Source organism: Corapipo altera, unplaced genomic scaffold, assembly GCF_003945725.1.
Source record: "Corapipo altera isolate COAL_440 unplaced genomic scaffold, ASM394572v1 22b, whole genome shotgun sequence".
In the NCBI taxonomy this organism is placed as follows: domain Eukaryota; kingdom Metazoa; phylum Chordata; class Aves; order Passeriformes; family Pipridae; genus Corapipo; species Corapipo altera.
The window spans coordinates 23,104,684-23,126,249 of NW_020884876.1; the positions used below are offsets into that span (position 1 = coordinate 23,104,684).

Consider the following 21,566-nt stretch of genomic DNA (forward strand, 5'->3'; position numbering starts at 1 on the left):
TGTTCACTTAATTATTCAGTACCATTTGGGAGGAGTTGTTTGTAGCATAGTTTGTAGCACCTGCCTGGCGTTGATAGACTTCTTGTTACCTAAATAACAAATGATGTGTTTTCATTAGAATTTTACAACTTGCATTTGCAACTCTTGAACTTGTTTATGTGAAAGCAGGAGGAAAACATTTTTGCCTGCAGATTTCAGACTTTACTTTTCAATTAAAAATAGTGCATAGTACCACTGCTCACTAGTGCTGGATAGGACCGCATTTTGTTGTACTGACAGGAAAAACCTTGGGCATTAGGGTTATTCTACAGAATAATCGCGGATTCATTGTTGGACAGGCTGCACTCAAGGCAGTGCTGAATCACTACTCTGAAGTAGAACAGGCTGTTGCGCAAATTAGAGTGGGTTGGTTGGTTTTCAATTTAGCTATTTAATTAAAATAGAAAACATCATATCATCTTTATACAAAATTTGTTTAGATGGTGAGAAGGTAGACTAAGAAAGTCATGCATGACACTATAATGTGATTTTCTGCATTTCTTTTAGTAGACCAGAGTGGTAATTAATACTGTGAATTAACATAATTTATTAGGCTGGTGTTTTACAGTCCTTATTAAATTCCTCAGCTATTGGAAATACCATTTTGCTAGGTGCTTAGGGAGATTTTACTGAGACCATCTTTATTAAATGGAGGAATTGATCATAATAGGCCTCTTAATCTGTGTACTGATTAATCTTACTTATATACCATCTTGAGAGAAAATAGAGAACACTGGAAAACAGATAGACATCTTAAACTACTGCTACTGAAAGGGGACGTTTAAGCCTGAATGGTAATGACAGGCATAGTGTGTATCCAACTTCTTGACCATCTAAAGGATCTGAAAGCTGGAAATGCACATTTCCCTATTTTCCTTTTTTTTATTTTATTTTTTTCCTTGATGTCAAAGACCTGGTTTTGAGCTTGATTTCGGCTTTCAGATGTGTAGCCTGTGCAACACTTTCATCACTACACACGTGTTGTACTAGTAAGGGAAGGTGCATTCTCTTTAATTTGGCTAAAATGTTTCTCACTCTGGCAGTGTTATAAAATCTCCCTATCTATCTTAAAGGAGACACTAATTATTTAGCTTTAATCATACAAATGGTAATTCATATTCATCCGTGATTCAGGAGACGGAAGTGAAATAGGAGGCAAAAACATATTACTATGGTTTCTATTCTTTGGACACTGATGGATTGTCTTACAAAAAATATTAAAAACCTTCTTGAAGTTTGCAAATATCTGCTTCTCTGAAGGAAATGCTTTATCAGGATGATTGAGGGCAATATATTCATGACAGTCCATCAATCTTATACAACCCATAAACATTCAGGACCTCATCTAATATTCCAGACACATTTCATCATGTGCTTTTGTTGGAGGCAAAAAATTCTGAGTTGCGCTTCTCCAAATATATTCTTACATAACAGATGAGATTATTTCCTAGACTGATACATTCAGTATCTTTATGTCTACCATATGTTTAGCAACTTTATAAGCCTATCTTAAGAGGACTTTGTGCAGTCATCTTTGCTGTTGAAGATTTTTTTAAAAAAAAGGATACTTAACTAGTCTTGACGTATTTCAAGTATTGATCAAAAAGCTTTGTAGCTGTTACATACATAGGTCAGCACATTATTTTCTTCTTAGCAGAAAGCTTTAAAGCTGCAAGGAATTTGTTGTTTTGAAAATCAGCTGTTACTTCCCAATACCTCCCATTGTTCTGCAAGGGCATCCAGCCTAAGTGCTGCTCAGAAATAGCTGGGGAATAATAATAGAATCCAGAAAGATCAGACATTGCACATTTAATCACCACTAGACTAAAGTAAGTGTCCACCTAAATAATATATGAAGTATTTAAAACAGGTCAAATGTCAGTTACTTTGACAAACTCCTTATTGCTGTGATGATTCAGCCACAGGTTCAGATTAATTTTTTTCTGATGCCTGCTTTTTTGTATAATTCAGTCAATGAAATTTAGACTCAGCAGCTCATTTTCAGAACTGTGCCAAGGACTTAGCTGTGCTGATGATCATCACTATTAATTAGGTACACATCTACATCTATGTCTTGCACTCTTAATAATAGACTCATTAATTAATTAATAATAATTAGTAAATAACCCACAGGATTATTTACAGAGAATTATCTCAAGAGCATAATGCAGCAAGTGCTAGGATGAAATGCAGCACTTCCACATGCCAGGAGCCTTGGACGAAGCCTTGAAATAGCTTAGGTTCAGGAAAGGGGGTGAAGAAGGGATCCTGCTTAACAAAAACAGAGTAGGAGCTTTGAAAACTCGAGGTGGTCAGGATTTTTTTTTTCTTATTTTATCAACACTTGGAGCAGTTTAATTCTCAAGAGAGAGTATGGATTTTCTGATGGATTTTATTCAGAAGAAAGAACACCACAGTCTGAAACAAGACTGCTGCCTGCACCTACTTATCAGCCCTGACTCCCTAACAGGCTCACAGGGATCTGTGCTTGAAGTTACCTGGGTAATGCTTCTGACTTGGGAAGTTTGACTTCATGACAATCTTGATAAAGAAAAATCAGAGAGCAAAGGTGATTACTACTGTCAGCCTGAAATTTATCATCTTGAAATCTCACTTCATTTGGCAAAGTTTGCCCTATATTAAGCTTACAAAATGATTTTGGTAGCCCCCGTCTGGTAAGTTTTCCATGGATTTTAGTGCAGAATGAGATCAAACTTCTGGAGTCATCTCTGTACTTACTTGTTTGTCTTCCACATTAATATAGTTTTGATATAATAAACCAGGGTATTTACATCACTAATCTAGAATTCAGTAGAACATTTAGCAATACAGTACAGTGCATAGGATAATCTTCACAATGTCACTGTTACCTACTTAAATGTCACTGTTGCCTACTTAAATACAAGCTTTGACTGACACATTATTTTTACCTGTAAATATGTCACATCTCAACTGCTGTGTTGAAGCTTGATGCTGTATATCCTTAGTTTTCATTACAACATTAGCTTTTTACTGAGAACAATATTGCAGCTGTTACAAGCTTAAAATTGACATTGGTGCAAGTTCAGTTTGAAAAATATTTTCAGTTACTAATGTATTTAAAAATGAATGTAGATATCATACACCTTAAAAGCTATTTTGCCTGGAAAGTAACACACACCCTCTCTTTGCACCTTAAGCATTTAATAAAAATAAATGAGTTTGGATATTTTTCACTCAAAATATTTAGGAATGTATAAACTTTAACCTAAAGCACTTGGTAGAGATAATTTCTAAGATCGACAATGTTTTTGTTTGCTTGTTGTGTAACCTTTTCTTAGGGTGAAAAGGGGACTGTAGGTGACCCTGGACCCAGAGGACCATACGGCTTGCCTGTAAGTTGCACAGAGTTTGTACACACTGCACTTTTCATCAATCCTTGATTAAACTTTCTGTGCTTTATGGCTGCTTTTCACCTAGCAATAAAATTAGTTGGAAAAGGTGAAGATAGATAATAAACCCTGACAGTGCAAGGTCAATGGTCTGTATCACAGTCTTAGATTCCTACCCATGCACATAACGAAACAGATCTGACATGAGTCAGAAAGAGAGAGGAAATCCAGAATACACGTACTCCTGTTTCAGCAGCTTGTGGACATCAGCTGCCCAGGGACCATGTGAGAGTGCCAGGAGTTCAGGATGAACTGCGGAAAGATGTGAATTTCTTAATTAATTCAATAAGCTGCTTGGATTTCTGTACTGCAAGGCTACTTCACCATTATATTTCCATTTTGTTTGACACTTCAGAGACCTGTTTTGTTTTAATTTCTGTGCCAGAAGCAGTATGAGAAATTCATTGTGGCCCATTTGTAGGTGGAAGTGGTATGCTTTAAATCAACCGTTTAAATTATATTATCCGTTTCTAAAATATGAGAGGGAACTTCCTTTGGCCTAACAAGGATATCCCCAATAAAATCAGTTGACTTACTGTGTTTACACTGCTAATGACTGGGTCAGGTGTGTACATGTACATATGTCTTTTCTGTACTTTCATGCAAGAGAAGCCATATAAATATGCTTGGCCAGGAACAACCAGCCTTTCCAAGAGACTTGCAATGTTTCCATACACTCTTCAGTCTAATCTGCTTGATTAATTAATTTAAGCTGGAATACAGACCTATGGTTTAATTAGATCCATTTAATTGGATCAGGATTCAGTTACCAGAGACAGTTTTCAGGCTCCATGAGGTGTTAAATTAGCTTGCCATGCATTTTTATCCGAGGGTCACTTTTGTGAGTTAAATTGGAAAAAAAAAAAAATGCAACTTCTGTTTCCCCTTCCTGTGAACTAAAAATAAAATTAAAAAATTATAGGCTTTTCTGTATTTTCAGATTAGTCCTGGAATCTGCCTACAAACAAAATTTTACAGTCAAGCAAAATTTTACAGTCAAGTTGTCAGTTCCTGGAAATGTTAAACACTGACTGCAGTGTCCTTCACTGACAGCAGTGCTGTGTGTACAGCCTCAGCAACGTGGGGTGTCGCTGTGCAGAGGGGGCACAGAAACTGGGCCTCAAGCCAGCTCTCAGTACCAGGGGTTAGGATGTTAATGCAGTTTCTGTGGTTCTTTGGCAGGGCAAAGATGGAGAACCTGGCCTTGACGTAAGTAATATCTGTGACGAATGCGCTCTCAATGGTCGGTAAGCGTCTTCCAAGAAATTGCTTATGGAGCATAACACCTTTGTTTCCATTTAGTGTGTGTGCAGTACATACAGAGAGTGTGCTAAATGCCTCATTTACTCTTTCTCTATGATAAAAGAGGACAAAGATTGTGTGATATGCAGCCCTTATCGACAGACACCACCAGATGTGGTGCTTAGTAATATAAGTAGCTGGTCGTTTGGATGTCAGTATGCTGAAAAACTGTGCTTGCTAAGGAAATATTCAGGCTTGTGACTCATTTGTAGAAGAACAAGGAGTCACTAACACTCAGTTAAGTAAATTTATTCTAATTAAAGAGAATAATAATTCCATAACCTGTAATGGATACATTTCAAGGCATAATCTCTTTCTTTGGCATGCTAAAAAAGGCTTTCAGTAAGTCTTTTCCTCTAGTTCTATGCTGAAATCCCTAACTTGAAAGAGTCTTTTTCAGAACATACATATGCTAGCATGGACTGTTGCCATTTTGAGTGGTATGATTTCTTTCTGTAGCTGGCAAATTGCCTCTACCAAACTCTTGGACTTGTCTCTCATGCTCATGTCTATGTATGTGTCCACATGTATATATACAAAGCATGTAGTGAAATAATCATTTTATGCTTTCCAAGAGTATTTGAAAACTTAACCTGCATGTGAATAAAAATGAACCTGTCTTTGTCCGTTTTGTTTTCATAGGGTTTCCCTGGGCCTCGAGGAGAAAAGGGTGATATAGGAGAAAAGGGAGAAAAGGTGACCACAGTGTTATTAACTGTTGCTTGATTCCCCAGCCTAGTCAGTTCTGCTGTCTTTATGCTCTAAATTGTCCCATTAAAACTTATCTTTGTTTTTACTGTGTGCCAAAAGGCCGGTCACAGATACATTCTAAGCAAAATCATGAAAAACCACAAAAATGTATGCACAGAAATAGTAATATCCACATGTCCCGAAGTACAGCTTTTCTTTTAGGCACATTTTCTCCAATCCATCCTACTCGTGTTGAAAATATTTCATCAGAATGACATTAGTCATTCTGGTAGTAATTTTATACTGAAGAGCCCAGCTCTGTTCTCTGGCAGTTTATCCTAGTTGTACCATGCCTGTACATGCTACCTGTCCCACATCAAATGGATAAGATAGGAACTGTTTGTATTTTTATTTTTGGCAATGTCTAATTTACAGTTAAGTACTTTGTGCTACTTGTGGATTGAAATTAAATCATATATTCTACATTCTGGTAAACCAACTAGACAGTGAAGTTAACAGAAAAAGCCTAACTTCATTTTCAGTGTCCAGACACAGTGACTTGGAAATATGTTTAGTAAAAAGCAATTCAGGACTTAGGGTGTGCAGAGAAAGCTCACAAGCAAATCTCTCCCATTTCTATCCAACACAGAGCACAGTTGCTGAAATGCTGAATTAGAATTCACATCAAGCCACTTAATATGAAAATCCACACACAGAGCAGGTGATTTTTCTAGGTCTATTTTTTCTACATCTGTTTTTGTCTAGCTGACATGTACAGGGTTATGCTAGGTCCGTTTCCCATCATGGTGTCCCAAACAAGATGCAGGGTTAAACAGTCACTGGGTGTAGGAGTTCCTCTCTGTTTCTTAATACTGTCAGACAAAGCACTTCCCAAGAATGGATTGAAAAGGGTACTGTGAAATATATCCTTCCCTTCTCTCCCTTGTTATATTGCTTATCTCAGGGTCAGAGATCACTGGTAAAGTACTGATTTTGCAGAACTGTTGCTTAAGCAGGTGGTCCATGAGTATTATTAAAGGCAGTGGGTGACCTGACGGAGTAATCACAATGAATGGTGAGCTCTTGCTGTTCTCAGAGATCACAGGTCTGTCACAAGTGAGCAGCTGTTCTCTCTTGAGAGCAGTTATTGGTAGAAAGGTGTAACTGATAACTGCCAGCTCTGAGAGGTGACTGGCGGGATGACCAGCTTGTGCCAAGTGGCATTTATAGTAGGTGCCAAATCGAATGAGCTTAACAGTGTCTTCTCATACTGAGATACATTAGAAAGGTTGTGTCCAGAAGACAAAAATAAGTTATTACACCTCTCTAATCAATCCCAGTGAGCTTGCTTGAATACAGCAGATGGCCTTTTGAGCCTCACAGTTCAAGAAAAACTTGAGAAAGTGGAGAGTAAGAAGGCTACCAAGCTGGCAGAACTCCAGGGCAAACATAACCCATATAAGAGGTTGAAGGAGGTGGACTGGCTTAGTCTGACAACGAGAAGGCCAAACTACTTGAAAGGGGAGATACAAAGATGATGGAGCAAAACTCTTCTGGGTAATGGCAAGTGGTGAAACACAGGACCAGAAGCTGCTCCTGAGAGGTTCAGAGTGGCAGTTAGGAAAACCTTGTTCAGAAAACCTTTTTCACATGGAGGGCAGCATGGCACTGGGACAGTGTACCCAGGAAAGGTGGCTGAACAACTGCCCATGGAGCACTGCAGAATCTGGTCTGCTCTGATCTGATCTAATCTAAGGTCACGAATCATCCTACTCAGGATGGGAGCTTAGAGTAGGTGACCTCCAGAACTCCCTTCCAACCAGACCTTCTGAGTCTGTGTTTCCATGTCCAGCTAGAGACAGGCAGACAAAATCCAGTCACCAGAGCCCTCACATCATCTCTGGAGTTAAAAATGGAAAGCTGGTAAAAAGTTCACTTATATAAATATGATATGATATGAAAGTGGAATAGCTGAGATGTATAAGTGTTTTAATGTCCCTTAGTCCAGCATGCTGGTTTTGTATATTAGTCTGTTGTTCCCAGAGACTGACCAAATTGGTCAAACAACAGGAGTTGCAAGGGAGTGAGGGAATTGCATGTGGGAATTGTGTGCTGCCACAGGCACAGCTAGGTCCTTTTCGGAGTGCAGTTGTGATTTAGGCAGTCTGTGGCGACTTGTTCTCATGAGCTGCAGGACACGTCATCTAAGAAGTCTACTCCTCCATCCCCCTAAAAATTCAGGAAAAGGCAAAGCCTGTTTCCTGAGAAGAATGCTTGGAATAAAGTTAGTGTGACAGATGTTTCAAAACCCACATTATTTTGTGGACTTTCAGTTTAACAGGATTGCCAGGAAGTCTGTAGAGTGAAAATGGAGGTGGAATATCTGCCTTAAAAATTCTCAGAATATTCAAATAAAGTTAGAAGGCAAAGGAAGTTCTTTCCCAGTGAAAAGTCTGGGAAGATATGGCTGAATGCTCTGTGAAAGAGACTTCTATTGCTGTTTTAACTCATTTTTTTCAGAAACTGGGGAATATTTGTATCATGTAAGTAAACTGATTTCACCAAAATGACTTTAGCTGCATCAATAGTTCTTTTTCCAAATGAAAAGCTGACTCTCAAAAGACACAAAGTAATGCAATAAATCAAAGCTTTCATTATAACAAATTTTCTCAGTGTTTTTCCTTGTGTAAATTACTAATTATCAATGACCAAATTGGTGTAACAGCACCCATTTCAGTAGAGATAAACCAGCTTACCAGTTAAGCATCCATCTTATGATTTCTTGGTTTTTTAATATTTCTTACAGTATTGGCTCTTGGACTGACATCACAAAATTGAGATTAATGAGTTTCTAGTTAAGAAACTTAACTCAAATTGCACTTCAAAAATATGTATCATTATTAACATTCTAAAGAGAACTCATGACGCTTATTTTTTTCATAGATATGCAGGGAATAAATCTTTACTTCTTCAGTTTGAGGTGAGACTTGGACTGCTGTTTTTATTTTAGCGCATCAGCAGTCCTGCTACGGTGAAAGCAAGTTAGTGTTTGCATTATAATGCCCGCTTGACTTGGCTGTAATAATATTTTTAAAAGCCTTCTAGCTGTAAATACTCATATAAAATTATAGTCCAGGAGCACTCATCACGAAAAAGATTTGTACAATTGATTTTGTATTTTCATTGTATGGATAGAAAAAAAATTCTTTTAAAAAGGAATAACTTTTAAAGAAAGTTAGGATATGTGTTGTGGGGAGAGGGAGGGAAGGGGCCCCTGGTCCCAAATGCACAGTTGTGTCTGTTGTTATAAATTTTGACAGAAGAGTATGATGTGTCTGAACAGAGAATGAAAAGGCATTATCCTTTTCCCCTACACTCTGCATTGATGAAAATCTGTGCACATGAGGATTGGAGGTTGTTCCAACCAGAGAGGTGTTGCAGAAGTGCCACAACTTTGTATTTCTCTAGGCACTGAGGAAGAGCAGAAAGGAATTTTTTTTTATCTTCATCAGATGTAGATTTTCCATATCTCCTGTGGGCCTCTGTACTTGAGGACAAGGAGTAAAGATTAAAAAGAAATAACTCAGTCTTGTGGAAAAAGTAGTAAAGTACTCAGGAAATTCAGACTATTGTCTGCACAGATGACTGCTGCGTTGCTTTGAATAAGATCATAGATCTGTCCTGCAAAACTGGAAGTTTAAATAGATATCTGCTGGCTTGTAACACAACAAGTTAAAGAAATGCAAATCTTAAAGAACAGAAAAAGAGTCAGAAACCAAACTGTACAGTCCATTTTCAGAATCCTTTTTGGAGTATGTCCATGCTTTGTGCTTGCATACATTCACTGCAAATATATTGGTGTTACACTGAGAACAAAAAACGAGAATTGACCTTGAAACTGTTGGGTTTCTCTGCTACGCTGCTATCTGTCTAGGTTTAAGATGGAAACCTAGCAAATTTACAGTTCTTGTCTCGTGAAGATTTCTTTTACATCATAATCTTATCATTTGATAAAGAAGGGTAATGTTTGGGTTGCTATTTTCCCAAATATTATCCTGTGACTTTTTGGCACACAGAAAAGATAGACAAGTAACTTTGCTTCTATTATGACATGAATGCAGTATGTGTTGTTCATGAAATAGTTTTTTCCATTTAAATATGTCAAATATGTTATGATATTAAATGACTAATGTGCTTTCCTTCCTTTTTAAAATCTGATTTATATAATTAATTTTTTATGTGTAAAAATGGGTTTTATCTCTTGTTAATAGATTAAGTCTTTCTGTACTGGTGTGGACCAAGTTAAATGTCTGTTTACTATGCTTCACCTAAATCTGCCTGTTTATTCCAAAGGGGCATTCCTTCCTTCTCCTTCTACCCTCATTCCTTACAATTCCTCTGTCTTTTTTACCCTTTTCCTCACCAATGAAATCCTCCCAAATAGCCACAACCTCGCTTGCTGGTTCTCCAATGTCATACTAATTTTCCTATGACTATTTTTCCCATTTCTTTGTGATATTCCTGGTTTACTCATCCTTCCTATCCCATTTATTACAATCCTAGTCCAATTTGTTAATTTTTTTAACTGCTCCTTTTTGATTTTTGTGAAATTGAGAGCAAACCTGAAACTCATTTACCATTGTGATCAACTGGTGTGAAATCAATTATAAAATGAACTCTCTAAACATCTTATACTGCTTGAAGGTGAGGTCATCTTTGCAGGTAGCTTTGCTGAGGGTAATCAGTCATTTCCATCAGAATTAAAGCATTGGAAGTTTCACATTTAAAGAGAAAACTCAGTGTGAAATCAAAGGACTGAATTTTGTTAAAATAAGTAGATGAAACATTGCCTGCAGTAGAGGGAATATTTGAATGTTGAAATATTTAAATAAAGAATAATTATCACTTCTGATTACTTTCTGATACCAAGGCGCAATATGAAATCATTGAAAGTGTCATAGCACCTCTCCATCAAGCAGTTTGGGTGTTTTGATTCCTGTAGCAGGGTTTGAAATGGTCATGTTATATTTAGAGTGACAGGAGTGCATCCTCAGTGATGTCAGTGGGTTTCTGTGGACACCATGGAGAACAGGATTTGTTCCCAACACTGTTACCAGAGTGCAAAAGGTCAGTTCAGCAAAGGATGCTCTGGGCCAAGTTCACCCTTGACATGACACCATGGAAGCTCATGGAACTGAGTCAGAGAATAACCATCCCTGTGAAGCATCTGTGCCACAGGTCTTTTTTCAAAAGACTGTGCTGATGGATTCCGCTCTCACAAAGTTCCTTCTGACTAGTGGCAAATTCTCTAGGGAAGCTGACAAATTCAGGTTTGTGTGCATGTGCACTTCAGAGGTATCACTTAGACTAAATAGGAGACATCTTCTTTTGGACTGTGGATTGGGGGATTTTGCAGATTTGCCTCTGTCTCAAGAAATCAATTTTTTCAAGCCCTGTTCTAGGTTTCAAAACATTCATAATACTGATATGAAATACCAGCACAAACTAATACAGATTGATTGCAGTTCTTGCTTGTGATCATATAATTTATTTTTCCACATAATGCACCACCCAAACCAGAACACAGTGGTAAGTGTCCTTTCAGCTCTCCATTGGCTTAAAAAGAAAAAACCCAAACTTTAAAACCAATCTTTCTTTAATTTTTTTTCAAAAGAATGAAACTTGTTTTATCCAAACCATTGTATCCACAGGGGGAAAAGGGAAAGAAAGGCAAAAAGGGGCCTAAAGGGGAGAAAGGAGAACAGGGTGCTCCTGGATTAGATGCACCTTGCCCATTGGTACGTCTCACTTATATATTGGAAGATCGATCATCCTGCTGTAAACTGATGGAATAAGAAATGAGGAGAGAGGAACAAGCACCAACTACTGTTGAACCTGTAGCCCTTTGTTAACACAGCTTTATCTCAAGTTCTGAAAATTCTGGAGCAGACTCCGTTTGTCAACGTCCTAAATTGGTTTAAAGTACCAGACTTAAGACCTTCGGGCTAAATTTGGGAGGTTTGGCGGTGGTTTTTTTCATTATTTCTGCCAAACTGTTTGAAAAGGAACCAAATTTGGAATGTGCCAAAGTCAGTGCCCCACAGGTTTAAATCACACTATGACAGTCAGCTTGCTCCTCTTGCCTCTCTATTGTTATTTGTTCACTCCGTTTAAGTCGATACTGAAGGCATTTCCTTGACAGTAACATTGCAAGTTAATCTTTACAACAGGGATTCCGTGGAATTAAGGGGGAAAAAGGGGAGCCAGGCCAACCTGGCCTGGATGGGCTGGATGCCCCTTGCCAATTGGTACAGTATTTCTCTTTCCTACCAACCCTGCATGCAGTTCCTTTGTTTGTGGTCAGCCATTCTTAATGTAAAGTAATGTTTTTCTGAGCTGACTTTACATTATTCACGTAACACATGCATGTGCATGAGCAAACCAGCTGCTTCAAGTGATCATAACCGCAATGAGAGAACACACATTTCTATTGGTACCTTAAACCTAACTTTCAGCAGTTTGTTCCCACATCACATAGTAATTTATAAGTTTGTATCCTTCCTACATTTTCCCTGAGAATTGTTGGTTTGTTATTTTCCTCACAAAATACCTATTGCCTTACTCACCCTGAACCCAAGTCATTGTGGAAATCCAGCACAATGTTCACTTCTAATTAAGTCCGATACCTTTTGTCTGCATTGGCTCAGTTCTGCACTTTAGTCTGTCCTAGAGCTACTCTGCACCCTGGACTTCCTTTCAAATCCCCGCAGTCTTAGGTGCATGTTTTCACAATTTGACCAAAGTGAGAGTCATGTACAGAATTATGTAAATACCGTTTCTGAAAATCCAGGTTTTCAGTAAGCCATGCTGGAACTTGGCTTCCAGACCATACACAAGTAATATTTTTGGTGTCTGGCCTGTTCATCAAAGAGTATTCAAACATATTTGGAAATAAAAAGCTTACCTGAGGTTTGTAAGAAGATAACAGTCTGCAGCCCAAACCCTGTCTTTGTTATTTAATGTCTCCAATTTAATGGTCCTACCCTTGGAACTTACCTTCCTGGAATACACACAACACTCCCCACCCTATGTTAGCATGAATTCAAGTTCCCACCTATACTAAAATGCTGCTTCTTGACCCTCTCCCTTGTACCAATCTGGCAACAGTGATTTTTATTCAATGGTAAAGTAAGTTTGAACTCTTTTCTATTTAAGAAAGAAAACCCCAAATGAATAGTACATACACATTTCATAAAGATACAAGGAAGATTTTCTTTTTAATTGTTCATAGTAAAATTTGATCTGCATGTTCTGATATTGTTTGGTGGTTAAGCACGGTTCTCTATGATGAATGTTACATTAAATAGATTTTGTTTCAACTGTAGCACTTCTAATTTAAAGTCAGTTGTTTTTAATCATAAATACATAGTCCTTTAAAATTATTTCATAGTCCATATTGTTTGCTTCCAAATAATGGTAACCATATCTCATATTGTGTTGGGAATAATCAAGCATGCTTTTGTAATTTTAAAATATTTCTCTGTATTATCATTTATATCTGGAGATTCACTAGCAATCATTGATGGATGAAAAATATTCTGTTCATAGGTAATTGCCAGAATAATTAGGCAGCAAGCCATTCCCATCAGACTACATGCAAGCAATTAAAAAAATCCTCATTAACCACTATCTTCACATGTAAATTCACATATGAAGTATTGGTATTCTAAAAAATGTCAAGGCCTGATCTTTTTTCTGCTCATATATAGTCTAGTTACATCATATCTGCTCCTAATTCTGAGCATATAACTCTCTTGGTAAACCCTGGATAGCCTTCTAAATTGGAATTAGGGCCTTGAAAACCAGTGTGACTGTGGTCAATAGCTAGCCCTGATCTTACTGGACACATGGAGATACGTGAAGGTAGAGTAGCAACAGAAAAGAAATGGAGTGACTCTCACATGAGAAGAAATTAAATTACTGTATTGTCCAAGCACTGAAATATACAGTGCTGCTGGACTGCCCTGCTCCCACCGCAGATGTTTTCTTCCACTGTGGCACTTAAGGTGTGTTCAGGCCTTAAGATTTTGCTGCTTCATTCAAAAGCTAATATTGAAAGTGAAAAGATCCTATGCACATTTGAGTCTTGCTGTCTTATCACAGGATTACCTTTGTACTAAAGGCCTTTAAAACACAATACCCTCCAGATAAAAGTGATATTTTTTTTCTCATTGATCTTGTACATTCAGATAGAGATTGTTGTGAATAAAACAGATTATATTTTAAATAATAAGCAACCTGAGCTCTAACAGTGATAAGAAAATTATGAAGATGTTCTAATGATTTAGAGAAAAACAAATCTTTATAGCAGAGAGGTGCACGTATGTTTTTGCAGCGTAAACCTTCTGTCCTCTGGCTGTTTTAATAGATGTTGATGGATTATCTATCCTCTCAAACTTAACTATACTCTTTTTTTTTTTGCCTCCTCTTAAAACAGGGTCCCGATGGATTACCAATGCCTGGCTGCTGGCAAAAGGTAGGATAGGTAGAGCTTTTTCTTTTCAGGAGCAGTATGTCCTTAGCACACAGAAATGCCTGTCACAGTCATACTGAACAATATCAAGATATTCTTCAAAGCCTCCTAGGCAGACTTATCCAGCAACACAAGAGCAGACCTCCCTACCTGCTGCAAGATCAGGCAGTAGTTCATGTGATAATATTGTAATATATGTAGAAGTAATAATTCATTGAGGCAGTATTGTAGAAACAGTTGGCGTTTTTTTTCTGGAAAGTCCAAGACTTTTCTTTTTTTCACATGAAGACTTATACATCCTTTGGTTTCTGCACATTATCACTGCTTCCAATTCGTTATAAAAGCTGGTGGATTTTTTGTCAAATGTTTATATTGATCTCTTATTATGTCATTCTTCTGGAATACTGAGAAGAACAGTGTAATCTGCCCTTCTCTTTGCCTTACCTTTCTGCTCTTCAATATATCCTCCTTTAACATTAATATTAACTGGCAAAATTATTTTACTAAAGGTTTAACCTAGGCAGCTCTGGATTTAAAAACATAGCATGCAGAATTATGTAGGTGGAGGGATACTGGCATATAATGTGTTAAAAAGTATTAAGCATGAGTGAAATCCTAGGTGCATTTATCTCTGAAGAATAGCTGGTGCTGAGGAAATAACTATAAATATTTGCAACTTTGCCTTATCTATTTGTAATAGATGTCTGAAATATCTTACTAATTGGATTAATCTGTCTTTCTTTTTGTCTCTGCAGTGATGAATCTAACCTTACAAGCATGAAGTTGTGTATATAGCGCTCCACTTCTTTTATTTATAGTTGAAAACTGAAAATTTGATTTTAGAAGTCTGAGATATGTTTACATGTAGCTGCTTCTACTTGTTTGCAGTAGTCCATACGTACTTTTTCACTTACATCTGCAGTTAGGTGATACTGCAGGGTAAACCTGCAAAGATTGTCTCTCTAATGAGAGATATCAAAACAACAATCAATAATAGAAATTAATATTTCTGTAAATTCTTATATTTTGGCTTGTGGATATGCATGGACAATGAGTGCCATGAACTAGTTTACAAGAAATTGTGACCAAATAAGAGCAAAATTCTATGATATGTACTGTACCAGCTGCCCTTGGAGTTTATTGACTTGGCTTCCGTGTCCATCTTAAGTACTTCACTGATTCATGACACCATATCTGCTTGTATGAACTAAAAGCATGAGTTCGTGTGCCAAACCTGCTTGTTGTGTGATCACGTCACGCGCTAAATGGCTGCTCATGGTGACCTTTGATTCCAGCTTCTGAATAATTTCCTTTTGTCATCTCAAGGGAGTCACACCATGGCTCATTGCTAAAAAGAGATAAACCAGAGGAGCATAGAAAGAGGCCTTGAATTTTTGGGGAATAGAGTTCCAGCTGCAGGTGGATGGCTTCCAGTCTTGCGGGATACTTGGCCCCTTTGATCAAAGAGGGTCGCGCCTGTTTATCAGCATCAGTTTGCCTTGCACTGCTCACGGTCGTGAAGATATTCACGATAGGCCCTGTCGAGTCCTTAATCAAGAAGGAAAGAAGTTTGAAGAAGAAACCAGACTTCTCTGTGGGTTGTTTGAAAAGGTTGCAGAGGTGCTGCAGGGATCATTTGATGGCAGACACCGCCTGAGACCAGAAGCTTCTCAACCTTACTCAAGGATGGACAGAGTATGTGCTCTGCATATTGTATTTCGGGACTGCTGGAGGAAAAAGCATTCTTGAGGTGGGGATGAATTGGATCATCCTCCAGAGGAGGATTATAATGGAACTGACCATAGATGTATGTACCATGGTGTGGTTTTCAGGTTATTCACTTTAAATTACACAAAACTAGCTGAACTTTTCTGCAGGATTTTGGAAGCTATGGTTAATTTTGCTTCCTTTCCTGTAACTGTTGCCATAAAGAATGCATTTCAATAATCTATTCAACATTTGTGATGATGGCATTGAGGAAAATACTTCAAGCCACATATTCATCTTGTTTCAGTATTAACAGTTTCTATTTCAAAGTCTTTAAAGCCTTTAAGTCTAGAAAAGAAAGAGTTTATTTTTGTGTTTCACAGACTGATTTGTTAATCTTGTTCCTTTTATGTTGTTACAGTGACTTTAGCGGACATTATTACTCAAAAAACATTGGAGAGAAACAATTCTGTGTAATTACCACTGCACACCTGTCGCACTGCACTGTTATAGGTGTTAATATTTCTCCATTTCTGTTCAGATGACTAGCTTTCTAGAGAAACATTGGTAAATCTTTCCTTCTCCACTTTTTTTATTGCTAGAAATACATAATTCGTGCACATTTTTAGTTTTGCCATGAGGTATTTTTTCCAGTTTTGAGTCTTCATATGGTGCACTGAAGTTAGTTTGAGGGACTGGTTTATGAGAAATGGTGCCATATTTGGCAGATGGAAATTCTTTTTATATCACTTCTGTTCCTAATGTATATAGCAGGATCATCAAAAACATTTTAGTTACTTTTCTGAGAGTTGTCTTTCATATGTAGACCAAAACTGAAGTTGAGGAAGACAGCCTGTCTCCATTCATGTGTGGGCACCTTAGGCCCTTCTTGGAATGCACATTTTTCCTTGCTCCATCATTTCTAAATCATGTGTAGATGGGGACCTTCTGTGGTCACGCTTTTTGTACTGCTTCACAGTCTCAGATCAATGGAAATGCCACTATAATGCAACCTTCCACTTTGATGAATCTTTACTGTCATTTTGGTATATTGAAGTCAAACCTAGCATTTCATTGAGGAAAAACCAGATTTTTAAAACTTAAAAATTAATTTGGTGGCCTACAACTAGTGGTATCTTACTAATAAAAACAAAATTCTGGCACTATAGAGATATATACACTGAATACATATATATTTGCCGCTCAATTCCATCTTTCCAATAGTAAGAAATAAACAAGTGTTCACAGATATAAGATAATGTTTTTCTTTGCCTGAATTTTCAGAGATGCAAATATTAACCTCTCTGAATAGTCATGATTACAATAGTAAAAGCCTTCACACAGCATAGTCTGAATATAAAATGTTAATAATCAGAGTGCTATAGCAGTAAATGCAAATGAGGGCCTTTCAGAAAGAGGACAAGAGGAGCACCGTGTAAGTCCTGTGACTTGCCCCTTTTAGTCTGCTTGTTTAAGAAGCACTATCTCAAAAAAACAACAGGCTGAGGAGCCAGCTGTCCACCTAACAGAGAAGAGTCTCTTATGCCCGTGTCCTGACTTGGCACATTTAGCTAGGTATATTGTAGATGTGAAGACTAGAATTTGAATTTTTTTTAAGATATCAAATACTGGCAATCATAGAGTAAAATTAAATATTTTTTAAAGGTCCCTCAGAGTATTTACATGCAAAATCAAGTAGAATGTTTATTATCTGGTTGAATGTTTTAGCAACTGCATATTGAGAGTGTCCACAAACACAACTCATTTAAGAAACAGCAACAAGATAAAGAACTATTAAATGCATACTGCCATTAGCACTTTCTTTTTTTTTTTTTTTTTTTTTAGTTTGTGTACCTATATTTTTAAACTGCCCTCATAGCATCCATTTCTATATGCATCAATAAAGGTAGCAGAACCTTGGTTCATGATTTTGTCATTCAGGAAATAATTATAGACACTACTGTTAAGTGTTAGTCAATACTCAACTCTCCTTTAACTCCCTGACACTGAGACCCTACTTAAATGAGAAACATTTAAGCATCTTTGTTCACTTTCTTTTTTCTCTTGTAAATTAATCTAATTTCTTTATTAAATTCCCTCCAGGTATTTACTTTTTGTTTTTCCCAAATAATCCTACTTAACTTTTTCAGATTTTTTAATGTTCAGTATCATGAAAGGTTCATTCCATTTAAATGACCATGAAGGAACAGCAGATAAACAACTTAATTCAAAAGGTTAAACTACATACATAGATTTGACATTAATATTTGCATCTCAGATTGAATTGATGTGAAACTTAAACATATCTAGAAAAGTTGCGTGGTCAGTAAAAGTAAAAAAAGGAATTGGGTTTAACATTTCATCAAGAAAAGCATCTTGTGAAGACTTGCAACATGTTTATTTTGTTTAAAAAGCAACTATTTCTGGTGCTAATATATATTTTTTCTTATGATGGTAAAGCTATAGTTTGAACCACCAATGTGTTGTTATATCTTTTAGTGGCATTCCTCCAAATAGGTATGATTTGTTTAGTTCATTACAGGAACAATAGTTCCTCTACCAGCCTTTTCAGTTGTAGAAATGTGTAGTGCTATTAGTCTATATATATCCCTGACTTTTTCAGGTATAATTAATTCTTGTTTCTTTGGGAGTTTTCAGTATTTGTTTCATACAAAGTTTTGTAATCGCCTGTTACTCCAGTGCATTATAACCACATTGTGCAGAAGTCCAGCTACAGAAGCCAGACTTCTTTTAAACACTATATGGAATATGTCTGACATACGTGGTCCTTGTTTTCATATTCATAGATTAGCTATGGGGAAGCTTTCTTTCAGGATGTTTTGGACACCTTTTTTTTTTCCTGAGTAAAGCATGAAATGTTAAATCGCAGAGCAGTGATACAATGTTTTGGGTTTTGTGGGGTTTTTGATTTATATTTTTATTTATTGCTGATCTTGATGTCATATTCTGATAGTGTAGCAAAGCAGAAACTCTTCATCCAGCTGTTTATATATTCTTTTAGTCTACAGTGTAAGTAATATGATTGACTTTCAGAATGATCAAATCCATATACCTGCACATGTGTAAAGTATAGAGTTTAAAAAGGACTGATGTACAGTGTGGAAAGTTAGCATTGGCTCCATTGAGCATTACCTCATGGAAGGGGTGCATGTGACCACCAGTTACTTGGTTATGCCAGCAAAAGAGACAAGTAACCCCAAATGAGATGAGCAGACCTTTGGTCCTTGTGGGAGGGTGGTGCTGTGTAAGGCTGGGGGCTGTGCCAGGAAACACACTTAGGTCCTGGATCCCGTTGGAGTTTAGAGAGAGTTGTCCCACTGACTGCCCCAGAACTGGGTTTGTAAACCTGGGCTCAGCCACGCAAGGCTTTTCTCTTGGCTGTGCCTCCCTATCCCCAGCAATGAGCTGTGGAGAGTGATGCAACCTCCCCTTGCAAAGCTCTTTGAGGCATGCAGAAGAAAGGACGCAGGTATTATGCTTAGTAACAAGGGGAGTATTATCAACTTCAAGAGTGGGTTTTGCCTAAATCAGGACCACTTAAGTAAGAAGTCCAGAGATATTTCCAGTCTACTGAATGTGTTGAAGATGTTCAAAGCATGCAGAAGTTGACCTTTCCCTTCAAATTTCCTGATCTCTGCTGCTTGACCATCTTGAATTACATTTTTAAAGCTCTGTATTTTACCGAATGAGATTCCTAAATTTTCACACTAAAGACTCACCTAAAATACTGATATCTGCAAAGATACTGGTCAAAATAAAGTATAATTTTTAGTCATTGTAAAAATTCTGTTTCAATGACTAGAATTAAAACTAACACCTAATTTTTTATTCTTTTTTCCTTCCTGCAACTTGCTTTTGTGGATGTGAATGTTGTTGTAATGTACAAATGAAGGTTTTCTTGCACCCTCTGTTATTGAAGAATTTTACATGGTGGTTGGATTCATTAAATGCTGTTAAAAACAAGTGCCTGCCACCATCATATCTGAGAAAGATACAGAACAAGTGGAGTTTTTATTTTAAAAAGGGATTTGGAGTGTTGCTTTTGTTTCGTTTTGGTTTTAAATGCATCTGATTATCAATGCTGCTCACAAATTGAATTTTCTTTGTAAAGCAGGGGGCCTTAACCTGGGACCGTTAGTGTTTTACTTGTTTCTATTTAAAAAAGAAATTGTATGAATTTCCCAGATCCCATTGGTACTTGCACACTTCTCTGAAGTATTATGGAGAGTTGGGTTGGTGGGAGAATGTTTTACATATTGTTAACATATATGTGGATATTCTTATATTATTGTACATGTTTGGGAAAATATCACACAACTTTAAAAATGTTGCTAAGATGTATGTATCTGACTTTTTCCTTTGGAAAATATTATATATTTTTATTTGTATTTTTTACTTTTTTAAGTTCATCTATATGTGCCGTTATTTTTGTATTGCAAATGGTCTCATAAATGAAGTAGAAGAGATAAAAATACAAAGAAAAGTAATTTGGCAAGGATTCCAATGTTTGGGGGTAAAAACCACATGGGTCAGCATCATATTATCAATGCTAGAAATATTTTGAGTGTCTTAGCACTGTAAATATGTCACAAGACCTCTTTTGAGGAGTAGTATAAAGAATTGCAAGGTTTTAATCACCCATTTTAATTTGATATTAATTACCACTTTCTTGTGGCCTCTGGTCTTGACTTAATTGAACCCAGTCAAACAGCATGCTTTTGTTTTTATTATTAAAATTTCTCCTTGTTTTTCAGTTGAATATTGTTTTGTTTTCTTTCAGTTTTGTACTTGAGGTTTTGTTTCTTGCTTGTGAGAAGTTGATCTTCAGAATTATTTTTACACTATTTATGATTTATTTTCATAATGTAAAAAGTGTGTAATTATTAAAATATTAATCCAACCATTGGTGCTGATTTTGCATAGTTATAAAGTTCTTAATATTGGTGCAAAAAATTGTTCTAGTCTGTCTGGATTGGAAGAAGTGTGTGCTGCGTTGTGCCAACCTGTAGTTTGAAGTCTAGAGCAGGTTGTGTCAGTAGCAACATTCGCACAAAAATCAAGGCCTGTGCAACATGTTCCATTTTCCTTCAATGGACAGTAAGAAAACTCACCTTCTTCCTATTCTTAACGTGTCTTTTCCCTTCAAAGTCAAGTCTGTTCAGTCATCTTTTCAAAACAGGCAGCACAGGCATCCACAAACTATGTAAGGAAGAAGCTTTGCTGCAAACCTTAGAGCTGGAAAAGCTAGGAGGATCTATGTATTAATTAGTTGAAACTATTGCTTAGGCAAGTTCAGAGGCATCCTAGGATCAGAAGAAATAAAGCTGGAACTCACTAGTCTCCCCTTTCTGTAATTCTGAAGGTGAAAATAAACCTGAACTGCTGAGAAATAAAGATATATGCAGGCAGTGTCACAAGTAACAGTGCAAGCTAGAAAATGTGAAGGTCTGTTTTTCACAAATCCAGTTTGTTCGGAAATGATGGAACATAATAATTATTGCAAAATGGTATATTTTTAAGGTGTATTTTTGCAGGAGTCTCCTTGAATAAAAGATTTAAAAAAAAAATAAAAAAAATAAAAAATAAAAAAAAAAAAAATTAAAAAAAAAAACCAAACCACCAAAAAAGCGCCATTGGGGAGCAGCTGCAATCTCTGCAACACATTATTTAAATGTTTGGGTTTTCTAAATCCCAAAATATTTTAGACAAACAGAACACTCCCCATTGTTTCCCTTTCCTTCACCTCAAAAATGCAGTCACTGTGAGTACTGTGGAGTTTGACCTCCACTCTTAACTCCTGCTAATCCCCATAAATGTCCATTAATCTTATCTAGCTCTGTTTT

The 21,566-nt window shown here is 36.9% G+C and overlaps 1 protein-coding gene across 5 annotated transcripts in view; it reads left to right on the top strand.

Moving 5' to 3' along the window:
• Positions 1 to 20,623, top strand: part of COL25A1 (collagen type XXV alpha 1 chain) — a 313,397-nt gene extending 292,774 nt beyond the window's left edge. For all 5 annotated transcript variants that reach the window (XM_027636119.1, XM_027636120.1, XM_027636123.1 and 2 more), the window contains 6 exons: positions 3,360 to 3,413; positions 4,653 to 4,679; positions 5,415 to 5,468; positions 11,693 to 11,770; positions 13,960 to 13,998; positions 14,751 to 20,623. In XM_027636119.1, coding sequence (XP_027491920.1) covers positions 3,360 to 3,413; positions 4,653 to 4,679; positions 5,415 to 5,468; positions 11,693 to 11,770; positions 13,960 to 13,998; positions 14,751 to 14,753 — 255 coding nt within the window. In that variant the 3' untranslated portion in view covers positions 14,754 to 20,623. The remainder of the gene's footprint in view (positions 1 to 3,359; positions 3,414 to 4,652; positions 4,680 to 5,414; positions 5,469 to 11,692; positions 11,771 to 13,959; positions 13,999 to 14,750) is intronic.
• The last annotated feature ends 943 nt before the right edge of the window (positions 20,624 to 21,566 follow it).